The 17,808-nt window shown below is 37.7% G+C and overlaps 1 protein-coding gene across 4 annotated transcripts in view; it reads right to left on the bottom strand.

Moving 5' to 3' along the window:
* Positions 1–17,802, bottom strand: part of NFIB (nuclear factor I B) — a 167,922-nt gene extending 150,120 nt beyond the window's left edge. For all 4 annotated transcript variants that reach the window (XM_031056869.1, XM_014306952.2, XM_014306953.2 and 1 more), the window contains exons 1-2: positions 17,466–17,802; positions 11,068–11,599 (exon numbers count right to left, since the gene is read on the bottom strand). In XM_031056869.1, coding sequence (XP_030912729.1) covers positions 11,068–11,599; positions 17,466–17,495 — 562 coding nt within the window. In that variant the 5' untranslated portion in view covers positions 17,496–17,802. The remainder of the gene's footprint in view (positions 1–11,067; positions 11,600–17,465) is intronic.
* Positions 17,803–17,808: the final 6 nt, after the last annotated feature.

Here is a 17,808-nt window from a genome sequence, read left to right as displayed (position 1 = left end):
ATGAGTGTTTCTTTTATCTTTCTGTCTGGAGTATATTTTTGCTTTACTGTCACAGGGCAGGGAAACTCAGAGGGCTGTCTGTGCCAGGTCCCATCCCAAGGGCCAGCCCTGCCCTGACGGAAGCAGGGATGACTGGAAGAGCACTGCTCCCAGCGCCCCGCTCCCCTGTGAGGGGCCAGGCCCGCTGCAGGGTTTCGCTCAACACCTCTCCTACAGAGCAGTACCACCGCAGGGCTCACAGGCAAGGAATGCTCTGTGCCGGCCCTCCCTGCTGGGACAAGTTCCTTCTGTCTGGGCATGAGAAAACTGGGTACAACATTTCTTTACGACACAGAGTCCTCTTGGGGGCTGGGCACCAGCACATGGGTTTTGCTTGCAGTGGAATACAGGGACCTTTTAGTCAGTACTTATCTCAGTTTTTATCACAATCCTTGCTGGGCCAACACTGAAGCAAGAGGTGTTCTCTCTCCCCGGGTCCAGAGACACAGAGATAATTAATTAACTTGCCTGCAGTCACCTGGTGAGACAACGGTGGGGCTGGGGACCAGGGACAAGGATTTTTTAGTCCTTGCAACTAAACATTGAGTCATACTTTACATTGTCATCACAGCCATAGCATTCAAGTTCCTCTTACACCAGCATTCCCACTCTCTTCCTTCAGAGGAACTATGTAACTGCAATTAGAAATCACACCTAGCTTGCAGAGTTTCACACAGAAAGAAAATGTTTCATCGTATACAAGTGCACAGGAATGCTGTATGTAAACATACCATCTGATTTCCTTTTCAAGAAGCAAAAAAGAATAAGTTTACAAAGAAATCAGGTGTACTGCAGAAATACAAACCTGCTCATGTGCTGTGAAAGTCAGTGCACAGTGCTGTGAAAGAATATGGCATTTAAACTATGTCAACTCGATTGAATAAATCCACACATATGAGCAAAGTCTAAGGCTAAGGAGTTAAAAAAAGAGCATACCAATTATCTGATGACCACAGGAATACAAATTTACTTGCTTTATAATGGTATCAGTACTAGTCTATAAGCTTTCTTAACCTAGCCACAGATTTTTGACAGATCCAGCCACTGATTTTGAAAGGCTCTACTTCCTAAAGCAGTGTCACAATGCGGCACATAATTAGATGTAATACCCATTTCTACAAAATAAACTGTCCCAGCAGTCAAATCGTTGGTAATTATGGGAAACAGAAAGTCTATATCAAGAAGCTGACATTAGCATCTGAGATACTGACAGTAGGCAGCCTGTCAGGGTAAGCAGCCAATGACTGCCCTCCACCAAGAATAATTCTTAAGGATGGGTAGCTTCCACTAGAAATAATGTATTCCACTTTTTTTTTTTTCACAGAAGTCATATAAAGATTGTTCTTTCTCCCTTTTACTAAGATTAGATACTGCATCAAGCGTAGTGTTTAAAGTCCTCTGCTTTAGAACCCATGACTACTTTTAAATACAATCTAGGTCTTTAGAAATCAATGTTTTGGTATTAAAGAAATCAATAGCCACTTATGACATTGACAGGAAACACTCCTCCATTTTATGCCAAAAATCTATTTTGATCACTCTTGTGTCCTAAAAATTGTGCATACTCATTAGATTTTCATCACAAAATATTTTCAAAGCAGAACATTCTTCCCAGCACGTCCCACTCAAACAAAGCTCACAGTGAAATGGGATTGACTAAGACAGATGGTGTTTCCCCTTGAAAATAGTGACCCCGTGCACCCCAACATAACAGGAATGCACAGCAGTCTGAGAGGGGATGGGGTTTCCTTCAGCTCCCAGAAATTCCCTCATTACCTCTTCTGCTACCAAGGGCTGTCAATTTGTCCCCCTCGCTGCCAGCAAACAATAGGTGGTGACATCACCAAAGGACTTCCAAAGGAGGATACAGATGCTCTGGAGGGACACTGAAAACCCACTGGGGTGTAAATTCAGAGCCGAGGTCTTCTTGTCAGCAACCACCACAAAGAAGTGGAGGAAGTGGCATGGCCACTGAACAATGGAGAGGTCAAGCAGATCACAGCCATTTCATGACCCAGACAAACCAAGGTCAAGAGATTCAGGTAGCAACTTGGCATGGGCATGAGTTACAGCACAAATGAATTGTTTTAACAAATCAGCTTTGGTCAATTAAACCTAACAAGATGTGTTGCATCACATAGCCAGGTTCTTGACACTAAGGCCAGGAGATGAGGCCAGCCTCGTAAAACACATCTTTTAACATGGCATAACAAATTTAAGGTAATCCATCTAGAAACTTGCAGATGTCAGAGTAAGCTGTCTTGATTAGGAGAAATTTTCACACTTTTAAATCAAGGACACTGGAGTGGAGTTATCCCTTCAAAAATCTGGCATCATTTTCAATGGCATTACTCAGGCAATGGAAAGCTGATGTTGCAGTAAGTATATTTTCTGTCTCTCAGACACAATGCACATCTGTAATAATCTTCTAAACATTTCCCTGTTAGCCACTTCACAAAAAAGGCTGAAAATGGTTTGGCATTTTAGCCCAATGCAATTCACAAGCAAAAATATATACTGTTTTAATTTCATTCAATTTCTAAAGCCATAGAGTTTGTAATTACTGAATTCTAAAGCATGCACATTGTTTTGTTTCTATTTTAAAGAAAAATATGCAAATCTTATGACACCTCAGAAGACTGCTTATGAGGGATATGGCAAGGAAATTGACTGGAAATTAAAATACAATGCTAGATTTAAGATAAATAGATAACCATCTTTCAGTTGTTTAAATTGATCCTTTATGAAAAAATGTGTAGTAACTCAGGTTAATATTGCTTGGAGATCACGAAGTCAAATACGTAAACAATATGTTCAAAACATAGATACTTAAAATTATCAATTGTTAAATAATTCCAAACAATGTAGAATATACTTACCTGTGTACACCATTTGTCTCCAACAAACAATCACAGAATTTTTTCCCTACTTTCTCAACAACCAAGTTCCTCAGAGTTCACTACCTGTTCATTTTTGCATTTGGCTTTCCTGTTCATTTTCTAAGGAAGAAAATGGGAACAGTTTTGATCAATTTCCATGTGTATTTTATTCAGAGGGGAAATAAAAAGCCCGCTTAAAGCCACTGAGATGTCTTTAGTGCAGGTGCCTTTATGGAAGGACACTGGAAAACTTGACATGTCCCTTCTACTCTGAAGATGTGCAATTACTTAATAAAAAAGTGCAAGGTTTCGCTGAGAAAAAAGAGTGCAATGATTGAAGGGGATTCAGCTAAGCTTTCACACCATTCCACACCACAGGAACTTCTCCTTATTTCAATAGTATTTCTTGGAGTAAAAACAAACAAACATACATGTCATTTAAAAATTCCAAACACCACAGGCAGTTAGGAACAAATTAAGGTTAAAATTACTCCAAGGACCCCATAATTTTAAGTGACCTTTCTGACTTGAAGAGGGGTCTCATATAAAGTGGAACATAACACACAAGAGTCATAAGGCATGAAGGCAAAAGCTCTGGTCCTCAGGTAATCTAAAAACATTCGAAACACTATGATTGATAAACAAACTTTAGACTATCAGCCATTTCTGAAAATGCCCCCCAAACACCAAGTGCCCATCTGAAGTGCCCATCTCCCACCACTCTTTTTAGGGGCAGGGCTGGGATGGGACTGGGGGTGGGGGGCAGGTGGACTAGGATAAAAGTCACATTACAATGTTGATATTCCCAAGAAGCAGCTAAAGAAATATATTTATTTAAAATTTAAAAAGCACAATATACCTCAGAAAAGGAAAGAATCCCCCTCAGAGAAGAACTGGTGGGCAGAGCACAAGTAAACTTTTTGTCAGTAAAAAGATGGTGGGGGGGAAATATAAACAACTGTGCTAGAAGAATGCTTCCAGGTTCACACACAGCTCACTGCTACAAGACCCTATAATAGACATGCCAAAATGAACTCTGCTTTCTCTAAGATAGACCTAATAATCTGAGATTTACTTCCCTTTTACTAGCTTCTGAGACTTTATCTTCAAACCTCTTCTAATCCAGGTTTCAATTCCCTGAGCCATGGTTTTAGCAAAAACTTCTAAAAATTCCACCAGAGTTTAAAATTACAAAAATTAAAAAGAGATACAGAGTAAAATCATGAAACCTCCCTATAATTAATGACATCTTGTTTGACATCTGTCAAACAAACTGAATAGTATCAGAGACTTCCTTCCCTTTTCACATTCACTTAGTATCTGTAAAGCAGCTCCTAATAAGGAGCCTTCTTCACCCCACAGTGGAAGGAGTAACCCTATTCAGTTAACATAGCCATTTAACTTGATCTGAAAACCATCCTAGTCCCAGCAATTACATCAAAGAAACATTTCACCTTGCTGTTGAGACTGGAAAGTAACACTTCAGGAAGCCTCTTGAGTTATAGTGTTTGGTATTGTGGACCACCATTTCAGAGGGCCACCTGTCCTTGACATGACTATGCTACTACACTAGCAGCAGGGAAGAGGAGAAGGAGGAAACACAGGGAAAAAAAAAGAAAGCCAGATAAAGAAGTGGACTTGACAGCAACTTCATGCAATGAACTCTAAAATCCAACCTGCAGTGGCATTTAGCATGCAATTATTTTAATGAAGTTTTCACAGTTACAGTGAATTCAAATATGGATGAACATTTAAGAAATTTAAAACATAAAATCCTGCTTTAAATTGAGGTATTTCCTTTATTAATTAGTCCTCTTGTATATAGTTTAGAATAATCCTTTTTGTTCACAGTATTCTGTCTGAAACAACCACAAAGCAAGAATTTTCTGATTAATTTTCCACTCTTTACTTTATCACTTCTTGTTTTGAACTAAATGTCATTCATAAATTAACAATGACCTCTATGTTTCCAAGCAGCTGAACAGAATTTATTTAAACTTAAGTTTCTTTTATCTTAAACACAATTTATGTTATTAACCGTGTGAAAATTAGTGTATCAGGTAAGAAAAATCAGAATTAGGTAAATGTTCCTTCCTGAAATGCACATATATTTAATTCCTGTTAACAGGAATACTAAATAGTGCTAAATAGTGGAAAATTTCCTTTTCTTTTTCATGACCCGCATTCATACTCTAAAGAAAGCTTTTTTAAATTAAAAGGTAAAAATTAAACATTTTGAATTCTGCAGACCTATTATCTGAATGCTAGTTCACACATCAATGTTCTGAAAAAATGAAAATTGCTAAGTGGCCTTTCAAAATATTTCAGAATCCTATATCTTCATAAATAAAGTAGCCATAATAATCAATTCAGAAATATTATTACATCCATATATAGACTGGATTAACCTCCATTTCCTAATGGCAAATGTCTTTCTTGCCTACAATTTTCAATGCAATAGAGACAATCAACAACGAAATAGTTATCCAAAATTCTACATTAGAAAACTAGAAACTAATAATAACAGTGTCTTTTTCAGTTGACACAAAAAAGTTTTTTTTAAATTGCGTTCTCTTCACACCTCAACAGACTGGAATTGTCCAGAGCGATTCAGGTTTAGAAAGGTTGATTATTCCCTATGAGATTTTTAAACTACTAAAAGCTCTTCTCTTACTAGAGCAGACAATATATAAACTCATACTTCTGGTTCTGTACTGGCTTTCTGATTCAAAATTGAGATTTAGAGCAGGGGATGGCATGCCATCTCACTGTGCAAGAAACAAGGTCCTGGAGCATATGGAAGCCTGTAGGTACAGGCAGTAATAAGCTCTATTTCCTGCTGTTCCTGCTGTAACTCATCATTTGCCGTGTAAACTCCCAACAAATCACCTTGCACTTTGATATAACCTTCTGCAAAACAGGTAAAATGTTCTACTGTGTGTTCCCAGGTAAAGTATACAGAAGAAGGCAAATCATTAACATTAAATGAAGTAGAAGCAATCAGCAAATGTTTGATTCATCTAAGCCCATTGCCTTTTTATTAATTGTATGTGGGAACATCAGTGCACACAAAAAATGCGAACCCTCATCCAAAATCTGTCTGGGTGGCGTGGTATTTAGGCATATGACCATAATATGACTTAACCAGGAACTGCTTAAAACATTATTTTGAGTGTGATTTTAAGTGGAAAATTCATGTAGTCACAGCAAACTAACCAAAACAATTTTATTATCATTTTATAATATTAACAGAATGACTACACAATAAGTTTACTCAACTTACAGAATGAAAACTCAAATGCAATGTAAAACTACTATGCAAACCTCTTTCAAAATTTGAGCTCCCTATAGACATAAATTGACAAAATTCAAAAAGCTTTAAAAAAAATTAAGCCATTGATAAACCCACCCACTCCTGCAATTCAGACATATCTCGCTAAAAAAAGAATTACAATTCCTTCTGGAAGAGGGCATGTTTTCCAAGTAAGACAAGACACACGTGTTGCCAGGACTGTCTGAATTGGGAAAGCGATATCCCCACTTGGCTGGGGATTGCCAGTTTGCTGGCATTAAGCTCAGGGCAGAAGTGTTTCAGCTCGATGCGGCGGCGGCACCCTGCACCCAGCTGAGGTTATCTGCAAGTGCTCTCTTCAGGAGCATGGGCACCACACCGGGGTGCGCCCGTGGCCCCGCCCATGCCCCCCCAGTGGGGCATGGCACCTGCAGCACAGCAGGGCACTGCCAACATCCCCAGCACAGGGCCAGCTCAGCACGAGAGCCCTGCGCACAAAATTCTCCCCTTGGCCGGTCAATGCCCTCGCTGCTCTCTAATCTTTCTCTTGCTTTTTTCCTTTTTTTCCCTGGTCCAGTACCCCCCCTCCAATCCTCAAGAGACAGGACACAGTCTAGCAACTCAGGGACTCACATAGGCCAGGCTTTCTTCTGCGCAGTCCTTTGGGTAGAGCTCCTAATCCTTCTTATTAATTAACGAGATAATAGCAGTTAACCAGAAAGCAATATTAATGTTAACTATCTAGGAAACTTCCAAGAGAAATTATTTATTCTTTTTGCCAATTTCCTGATAACAAACTCGCACAGCTGGAGCTGTGGTAGCATCTTGATGGTGTAAGAAGTTGAAAAACGAACAGTGCCTGAACACTACGGGACTAAGGACATCTGCATCTATTTTCTTCCCCACTCCCTAGATATTTTAAAAGAGCCTCTCCTCCTTTGACTCCAGACTTTATTAACAACTGGGAACCTGGGCTCCCCCAGTTATATCAACCTTACAGAAGGACAAAAGGGAGTGTAAGCAGTAACATGACTGATCAGAGAAATGTACTCTGAGAGAGACATGCACTAAAAACACTTAAAAATCTTAACATTTACATGTAGCACTGCTTCAGTTCTTTAAACTCTCTAACTCCCAAGGTGTACTATGCTTCATTCAGTATATGCTGAATTACCTAACATCAAGTTTGCATTTTATTCATGCTGCAAAAAAAAAGTAGTGGAGATGATGAGAGAATTCAGGATTCTGCAGACAAGGCACATTGCTATAGATATTTTAAGTTTTTGGAAAAAATAAGGCAATTTCTAGTTTTTTTTTTTTAATTAGTCACTGTAAGAGTAAGTAAAACATCCATCTGAAGGAGAGATTTATATTATCTTGGTTCTGTTGCAGCAAACAAGTACTGCAGCTTTCATTCACTGATTGTCAAAAACTTTCCAATGTGCCCACTGCAATGCGGATGCCAACCAACGAATCAAAGGCATTCAGCAACTAGACAAAGAGGGTCTGATGCCAACCTCGGTGCCACTGGCAACCATTATTGGCATCAAGCACATTGTCTGCCTTTTTTTCCCCTCTCCTGGCACTCGACAAACAAAATGGCGGTTCTTGTAGCAACGGGAACACAGCATAAGCGCTGTGCTGAATTAAATACCATCAAATGATTTTATGGACTGAAATGCATTTCATACCAAATGATAGACACTCTCTGATGCTCACAGGAAAAAGAAAAAAAGGGCAATTCTGTCAATAGAAACAATGTTCACACCATTTTCAAGTTTGGGTTTTATAAACGATCTGTGTGGGACACACGCACCCCCCTGATACACACAACAAGCCCATAGAAGCCCGTTGTGATTAATACTTATTTTCATGTTAAACATTGATCACAATGTATACTTCCTATTTTCTTCCTCCTTTTCAGTCAAAGGAGCAGCATTGAAACCTATGTCAATCTACTTTTTTTCTTTTTTTCTTTTATTTAAGAGGATAGCATAAAATTAATAGAGGGGAAAAAAGATGCTGAATTTTAGATGAGCGAAAAGTAGCATCTGATGAAGTTCATCAATGATAGAACTTCATAGATCAGTCCTTATTTCTTCTTTCAAGGCAGACATGGAAGTAGAAGATCTTTTTGTTAAGAACTGAAAACATTATTGACACTTCTAGATCTGGAAATTGTCAATATATTGTAACATTACTCTGCACTGCAATGCGGATGCCAACCAACAAATCACAGACATCCTAGGCTAAACAAAGAAGGTCTGATGCCAATCCTGGTGCCACTGGCAACCATCACTGGCACTCGAACTATCCTTCCTCCTCTTTTTTTCCCTAATCTTCTATTTTAAAGCAACAAAAAAAGCAAACTACTTGGCCCCTTTTTTCATTTTGTGTGCTAATTCCCTCTTCATATTTTGATCAGCGATTTAATTTTTTTATGTTTCCACTTAGCTTTTACATGGTGCTATTAGGCATTTATATGTTCTGAAAGATAAATAAAAAGCAAAACGCCATATGTATAATGCAACATTTTTGGTTGACTTCATGCATATCTTTCACAGAGCCTGGCACTCTTAATCAAATACCCTAAAAAGTGCCACAATTAACCTGATTTCAATGAATATAGAAAATAAAAGTTTGATAAAATGGAAAAAAATTACATAGACTACTTAATATAACTTTTTCAAGAAGAAAGCCAACACATGTTAATGGAAGACTTAAAGTAAAGCAGCAAAATACAAAAGACATGCAGTTAGCAATAAACAAAAGGGTCTTCTATGAGTGACTTGGAAATAGAAATTAGCCATCTTCATTTTCAGTATATTCTCAAAGTAGTATTGTGTAACTTTGAAAGTTATAATATTACAACATGCTTAACTTCCTCATTTCCATTTAGACAAAAGTGTTTTAAATAAACTTATATTCTCAATACATTTAAATCAACAAAAGCAGCTATGCCCTGCAATTCCTTCTTCTCCCACTTCAAGTTACTGCCTTTCAATAACTTATAAGTCAACAGTGTGTTAAGAGTACTCTGACCCCAGTTTCTTTGGCTCAAGAGGTACTTAAACTGTTTTGCCTCCCTTTGTAGTTTTGACTTTTAGAGACAGGTAAATCCATAGAATTAATCAGTAAGTTATCACTTACACTATATGCATTCATAATATAATTTGATTTTTTTTCTACAAAAAGAATTTAAAGGTAAAAATTACTTGTAATTAAGCTATTTTGCTTAATGTTGTCAAAGAAATCTTTCTTCCTATATTATTTGAGGTCAGATTTACCAGACTCCGCAGCTACTTAAAAGTCACTGTAAAATACCTAAACGTGTCTACTGCTGTGGAGAGACAAAAAACCCCAAAAAAATACCAGGGGTGATGGGAGAAGCGAATATTTTTTTCACAACAAATAATATATACATTCATAAAAACAGTTCTTCACTTGCATGAAGAAATGCTAAAAGAGAATTACTTAAAATATTTCATTGTGCAGCTCTCCTCTTAAAAAAGAAGTATACACCAAATGAAGCCATGCAATTTTACATTTTTGTTACCAAGAAAATCAATTCAATTTGTTTTCCAGTTAAATCCCATAGTTATTTACCAAGCATCAGATAACAGCCTGCCATCTGCCCTTCCGCAGGCCATTTCTACCTACTACCAGGCCAAGTTGTGAAATGGCCCACCATCTGCAGATGGTCGAACTTTCCCTAGTTGAGATCTATGGCTAAAAAAGAAATGCATTATTACTGCTGATCAGCCAGTATTACAAAGACACTTAGAAGACAGTATCATTATCAGAAAGAACCAAAATGACCCTAACAGAGAAAAAGTCTTTCAGAAGACTAAATATCAGAGAAAATAAAAAGAAAAAAAAGAAAGAAAAAAAAAAAAAAAACAACACCTTTATCTACTTACAGCCATTTACAATTTTAGGGAACCTGCCTATGGGTATTGTTATTGAATATCCAATATATGAAATATGGCTAGTAGGTTTTCCCCGACACGTGATTATCAGAAGCCCTGTTTTTATTTTCATTCTGTAATACTAAGTTTAAGAAGCTTTTCCATAGAGCTCCTGCAATTTTCCACGTTTCAATTACCTGCCAAATAAAAGTATATGAGTGTGATTATGAAAATATACTCATAAAAATTTCTCAAAATATTATGACCTGGATCTTTGCTTTAAAGCTCAAATAGATAAGATGAGCTACTGATGTAAAATATGAATAAAACATTACATATTGTGTGCTGCAATTCTGATTCTATTTGGCATTTACATGAAATACAGCTGTGATAAAGTATTTTCAAGCTTTGTTTTATAGGTATGAGAAAGTCTACAATTGCTCTTCAACGTGATCAGTTTAAGGATTACTTCTTGTTAATTATAACAACAAAGACAATAATAAGTATTTGTAGTATTTATTGTGACTGTGCAATCGCATATACCTGCATCTGTTCTTAATCGTACTGGGGTGAGGGGTTTTGTTTTGTTTTTCTTTAAAAACAGAATTTGAAACCAATAATGTTTTCTGAAGTCACAACTATGTATTGCCACTTTTTCACAAAAAATAAAAGGCAACTTCAGTGGAATGAAAGTACTGCCTTGGTACGTGTCTCTCTCGCTCGTGAAAGAGGCACGCATGTCAAATATGCGTGTCACACCGGTCTGCAGAAATATGTATGTGTTTAAGTATATATGTATATATGCTGATTTACAAATGGATATGTAGCCACAATACATCTATGGGCCACAGAACAATGTTTCACTGGAAGCCAGCCCACAGGGGAAACAGGGCTACTTGGAGTCAGAGTCTGACATACTAACATAGAAACATGACAGTCTGCTTCCTACCTTGCTCCTGCACGTAGTATGCCAAAAACAAATCAAGCTCCTTGACTGATACTGTTATGTGATGTGGCTGGACGCAAAGTGCTGGATTTGTGCAATGTGGGGATTTCATGAGACGTTCTCCATCCGTACTTTCCAAGGGGATGCCTTTGAACAGGATCACCATGACTAGATCCAGACGCCAGACTTTGTCAGCCTGTCGCAGGCAATCGATTCTCCTAATCTTGCCCTTCTGGTCAGGATTGGACAATACACAGCATGGGTGCTTCTTCCCAGTAACTGTGAGCACAAAATCCTCCCGGAACTCTTGGCGAATATCTTTGCGCAGCTTGGCCAGGAGCCTGGATGCCCACTTCTGTTTAATTTCAGGCTTTTCACTAAGTAGCTCATCCTTGACTGCTCTTTCCTCATCCTTTGACATTCGTTTTTCATGTTTCTTAAAGTACTTGCGTTTTCGAGCCTGAAGATTGAACCAAGTATAGGCAATTGCACGGACATGTGGAAGAAGTGCCTCAATGAACGGGTGAAATTCATCCTGTGGAAAGAAGTGAAGGAAAATAAGAAGAAGATAACAAGAAAACTCAAAGTCAGCAAGTTCTCATAACCAAAGCACCATCAAGAAACATTTCTGAAAATCTTTAAGTGAAATACGAGATGAAGAGAATAAACACGTAAAATTTACACAAATTTCATATTTCATTCTTTGAAAGAACTATGTGAAAATTTTATTTGTACTCCTCCCCTCGCTTCATCCCACAACTCTGCAGAGACAACATAATTTAAGAGATGCTACCAAGATGTTTTGTTCCTAACATTTAAATATTTGAACAGCTAACATCAAGAAAAGTACCATTGCACAAAGAGGACACTGCACGGTTTTAAAAAATCTGAGCAGAAATGTTCAGAAGGCTGAGGCAAATGCCACAGTTCATTTCTCTTCTCTGTGGCACAGAAACACAAAGCATATACATGCTCAGTGTAATGCCACACAGTTCCCGCTTTTGGAGCATGCTCTCAGCAAGAGACTGCTGGTGGCATAAAGAGCATGCGCCATTAAACTTGATCCATTTTCTTATCAAACGTCCAACATTCCAGCACTGAAACAGTACCATTCCAGTGGTGGTAACTAGAGAAACCAGTATACAGTAAGGAAAAGCAGGCAAAAGACACATGTCATATACAAACCCTGAACAGAAACTTCTGTACTTTCAGCTCTTCTCGCTTCCCTCCCACCACCCCCAAGATCTGTAAAATTAAGACTTTATGAAGGTGAAAACAAAAATTACATTTATGTCCTTCCAGCAGTTCCACTGTGAATTTTGAAGCCCCACAGAGTCAGTTAATTTGCTAACTGATCACATGAGTGTGGCAATTATTCTAAACCCCTTAAAAATCAATCTGAGGTGTACAATGAAAAATGGCAACTTGGCACAAACTTTGCATTCTTTGTGTTTCTACATGCTGTGGCAAAGAGACATTATGAGTCCACCGCTGGTCCAATGCTGCTTTTGTGAAATCCATGCCATTTATTTACAGTTTCAAAATATCCCTTTCTGTTGTCTGACTTCACCTGCAAGTTCTTATCTTCTGCCTAGCAGCAATATGGATTGCATTAAGGAGGTAATGCTTAGTTGTTGTCTACAGGCACATCCTATAGCAATTAAATTAATTTCATTTGTCTGCTTAAAGTACCATCCTACACATCCATGTTAATATCTAAATAGACCTTCCCCAAAAACTTATTTTCCATTAACATGTCTGCTGTTTAAAACACTGCAATCTGCTTATCAAACATGACTATATTTTGGGTTGAAAGGGAGACCTTAGGGGAGGTATCCTTCTTCCTGTGTGTAGGGATATTTAGTTTTAAATACCACGCAGATTGCTCATCATACTTAGTGGCACAGTGCAATCAAACTAAAACTGAACCTTTTTTATGCAATTATATTCGAGAATACAATTAACAAACTACTATTTTAGTTACGCTGCTAGACAAGGAATGAATTATGTTTAATCAATAGGCTGATTAACTCCATTAGGTAAAAATGATGAAAGTATAACTCATGGTCTCAATTATAGAGTGCAGACTGCCATTGCAGAAGCTTCAGGCAAAGAATTCCATATTTAAATCTTTGAATTTCAAACAAACTTCAAAATTTCCTGAATGTTGCAAAACCCACTAGATCTAGTTACCTCTCTAACCATCCTCAAATCAAGTAGAAAACAACAGAAAAGTTACAAGCAGTTTACCTATGATCATGTTGTCTTCATAGAAAAAAAAATTAAGCAAAGGGGGGGGAAAAAGGAAAAAAAAGAAAAGAGGCAATATAGGAAGATACTTCAGGACATAAACAATTTCATTACAGTATGATTCTTGTCAAAGACCTACAAAGGCGACAATTAAACTGATTAGTAGTTTCCAGCAGAGATTTGAACAATTCTGTTACTATACTGGCACATAAAACTAGGCCGTGGAAAGAGTTAAACCACAATCTGTTCTTTGTGTGGGAAGGCAGTACTGCTCTGAGCAACCACAGCCCATGATAAGACTTCCCTATCTTCATATGTTTTCTGATGCCATGCTTTTTTCCCTTACAATTATAACTACTAAAGAAAGTTTATTTTTTCTCCTACAGAAGTCATCTTAATTGAAGTATTGAATTTTTTTTTTAATTAGTAGAAGCATAATGACCGTACTGTGTTAAGTCCTCACAATTCATTTTAGGCTGAATAAAACAGATTTACTACAGATTTTGAAAATTCTTACAGCTGGGGCTAAAGGTGGGGTGAAGGCAGGTGGCTGAAGAGCCTTGGGAGAAATTAATTTTTACCTCAATACAATGATTTCTCCTACATCTAAACAGATTTTGGCATTTATAACTTAAAATGGCAATAAAATAAACATGGACATATTCTACATTAGTAGAATATTGCACATCTAGTTTTAATTTTGAAGAAGAGCATCATAAATTATTAAATTATTTCAGATTGACTATGCCTTGAGGTAATGCATATAGTATTAACAATAATAACCTATAGCACTTTATATCTATGAAAATTTTATAGAGAATTTCACTGATTAAATTCCAGTCTGTAGTAGCTGAATGTTTCCTTTCCAAAAATAGGGAGAAAAAACACCACAAAAACATGCACACCAGAAACTCCAACCTTTTAAAAACTGTATTCAGGTTTTTCTTTCACAGTATTGTTAAGTCCTAAAGATATACATATAGGTGCAAAGCGTTGAGAAGAAACATGGCAAAGAACATTTGAAAGCAATTTTATCAGATTTTTTGAGCTATTCATTGTGCACCTGGAATACTTTCAAATGAAACTACTATTTGACATGGGGAAGTGCCCATAAAAATGATCCTAAATGGACATTTGCAATTAATCACACACATTCTCCACCAAATTTCCTAAAAAGATATCAACAGAATTTTATTTTTCCTCCTTAATATTCATATAGACAATAGTGAATTATTTTTTTTGTTTTTATGTGGCGCTTGCTCATGTGCCACAGTTGCTTTTGCAATGAAGTGATTTATAAAGGTAAGATTTTCAAATGTGATATCAAATAGCTAATGAACCATTGTGCACTGGCAATTTAAATTAAATAGAAGTTACTATACAACATCCATGTTCCTTGCAAAGAAAGGAAAAAATAGCAGTCATCTAATGACAATAGGTAGGCCAAGTTTTCTTTATTGAAAAGATAAAGAGGATATGCAGTTCTCTTCTCCTATCTTTCACTTTTAAACTTTGCATCAGCCCATGTAAGCTCAAATTGAGGACTGTGCAGTAAATACACCAGGCAGAAGTATGGAAATTTTATACAGAAATCTTCATCTACTCATCTTCCCAGCACAGTTTTCTCATGCCTAGTGAAACGTATAGGTGCAAAAGAAAATACTACATATTCTGAGATTTTGGACTACTGTAATATAAAAAACCACAGCAAAAATATCACAAGAGAGCAAGCACTAAATGGCACGCAGTAAACTACATCCTGTTCATGCCTCAGCAAGACAGATAAATCCAGTTTCTAGGCATTCCAAAACACAGAGAAAGAGGTATGTGGGAAATAGAGGAAGGGAGCCCGCAAAATTAAATTGCATTTGGTAAGTTTTCTTCTACCTTGGAGTGATTTTCACCCACCAAACTTTTATTGTAAGTGTGATGGGTAACACTGCAATCGACAAGGTTTGTCTTAAAGCTGTACTTTGGATTTTAGACTTGTTATTAAAACGTGCTTCAGTGCTGTCTCAGCACAAACTGAACTACCACTTTCATAAGTAGTTCCATCTAAACAGGTGTTCTGTGTTTACTTCTACCAAAATATTTTCTTCTGAACCTATACTACCACAGTCGATGTGCATTGCAAGAGTCCTAGAGACAGAGAACGCAATAGAGAGAACAATTGTGGCAGTAATGCTTTAATGCAGTTGCTACTCCAAGTGAAATGAGTCAATCTTTTGCCTTAAACAAATAAAGAATACAAGGTTTAAGTTTTCATTACTGATGTCATTTTAATTTTTAATTTATATAGAGAAAAAGAAAAATTTATAAACTTCTCTTATCATTCCAAGGAAGTAGAAAAAGACTCCAAAGTAAAATCAATTTGTTACGTTGTTACATGTATGTATTACCAAATGTGAACTGTCCCTGCATGGCGCGTGGTAGACCATGGTTGTAAAATATTATGGAGAAAGTACCAATGCACAAAAGCCAGGAACTGCTTTCTTGGATTAATGGTAGTAGAAGTACAATGTAGCATTTTTTATACACCTGAGTGCAGTATTTTAATACAAATTTGTAAAGAATGAGGAAATATATTACATCAATGGGTCCAAAAAGAAAATATAATTTTAAAAAAGTCATTAGAGAAGGAAACAAGATCGTGAATTATCAACGTAAAAGAGGTGTTTGTGAAAACCTGTGTCTCAAATGCAAAAACTGCTTTATTAACTTGTACTGTCAGGTTTATATTCTGATGCAGAGGTCTTATTGCCCATCAATAATCCCACATGGTGGACAGCCTACACAGAAATAATTTTGCTAACCACAGATTCCACGCTAAGTAGTTATTTCTAAGTGTGTACCTGCAAGCAAGTGAGTCTCTGTTACACAAAATGCTTCCTGTTTCTCTTTTGAAGAAGAAATATCTCAATAACACCTTTTTCCAGCTTTCTTCCTCTGCAGCTCACATTTACTTACTGAAAATATCCATATCTAAGTCAATCACACTTAGATGCCAAACAAAATATAAACAATAAAAAATGTGTCAGCCAAAAAACTGCAGGACTGTGTCCAATCACTGAATAAGCCTTATCATTGTTTCCATCTTCAATCACAATTTATGAATACTTTAGTCCTTTCGAATTACAATGGTTTGTAACTGCAGAATAACTTAAATCATACTTATTTATTCACTGTGCAACTGTAAGTGTATCGTTGGCCTCTCCGTAGCAGCAGACATTACTTTCACACATTTTCTGCTTCTTTAGCTATTTGTTGCACCAATGCAGAAGCAAGCAGTTATCGCTTAATCAGTTTACATCACATCCTCCTAAGACAGACTTTCACGAAAGCTGAAAACTATCCCCGGGCTTTGCAGACAGGGTTTGCCGTCCGAAAAAGGCTCCGGTGCCCCGGCGCTCGCTCGCCGATACCGTACAGCGGCCGAGGACGCTCCAGGGGCACCCGGGGAACTTCCCAAAAATGCTTCCGAAACCCCTCAGGTTTCAAAATCTGCGCTTTGCCGCGGCTTCCCCGCGCTGGGGAGAGGGCACGCTCCCCCGCCGGCACCACACTTTAGCGGGGAGGGGGAAAACGGCGTGCCCTTGTATAACCGAACCAGAAAACACTGCACAGCTTGGTCATCCCCGCTCACATCTCCCTCATTGTTGGCAGCCTGCATATTATTAATTAAGCATAAGACGGGATTACTTCGCACCGGCCAGTGGTCGTGTCTTGTCAAAAAAACCACTTTTCCTTTCAAACCCTTTCATTAGGCTGTGTGTAAACAGGCGAGCTGAAAAGAGTGCAAATCGTTTGATTCCGATCAAATCAATACTTCTCAAACACAGGTTTTTAGCATAATTATGCTCATTTCCAGTTTGTTAACCTTTGACTTCTTATGCACCAACAATTAACAGTATTTGTCTACGGGTGACACTTTGAATGGATCTCCCCAAAACAATGGCGTGGTACAGTTTATTCTTTAATATTCCCTCCTGAGAGAGGAGTTTGGATCTGACAAACAGTTACGACTGTGCTTTAACCCGTTACAACTACTAGCAATGACTCATTAATAACCCACATACACAATTAAAAAAAAATCCCAACAAACACGTGAAAATAAACAATTTAACAAATAAATTAAATAAAAGCGTCTATACCTGAGTGAGACAGATTGGAGAATACATCATGACTTCGCTTTGAGAACACGCTGCCCGGAGAGCCCCTAAGAAAAGCCTCAAAAAGGAATAATTTCATCTATTCATTTTACAGTCATCTGAGACTCAAGGAAGATGAAATCAATCAGGACGGGGCTCTGCTCTGGATCACCACAACTTCACAACAAACCCCAGTCCTCCTTAAATAGCCAAAGATTCAAGTTCACTCCGTGTGCTAGATTTCCCGGGGTGAAATCCAATCTACACTTTTAACCCTCTTGTAGTCGGCGGCGCAGGAGTCTTGCTTTTGCTGCTGCTGCTGCTGCTGGTTGTTTTGCAGATGAGG

The sequence above is a fragment of the Geospiza fortis genome, unplaced genomic scaffold (genome assembly GCF_000277835.1).
Source record: "Geospiza fortis unplaced genomic scaffold, GeoFor_1.0 scaffold12, whole genome shotgun sequence".
Lineage (NCBI taxonomy): Eukaryota > Metazoa > Chordata > Aves > Passeriformes > Thraupidae > Geospiza > Geospiza fortis.
The sequence above is the reverse complement of the archived record's forward strand: the minus strand, read 5'-3'. Positions and strand labels throughout refer to the sequence as shown.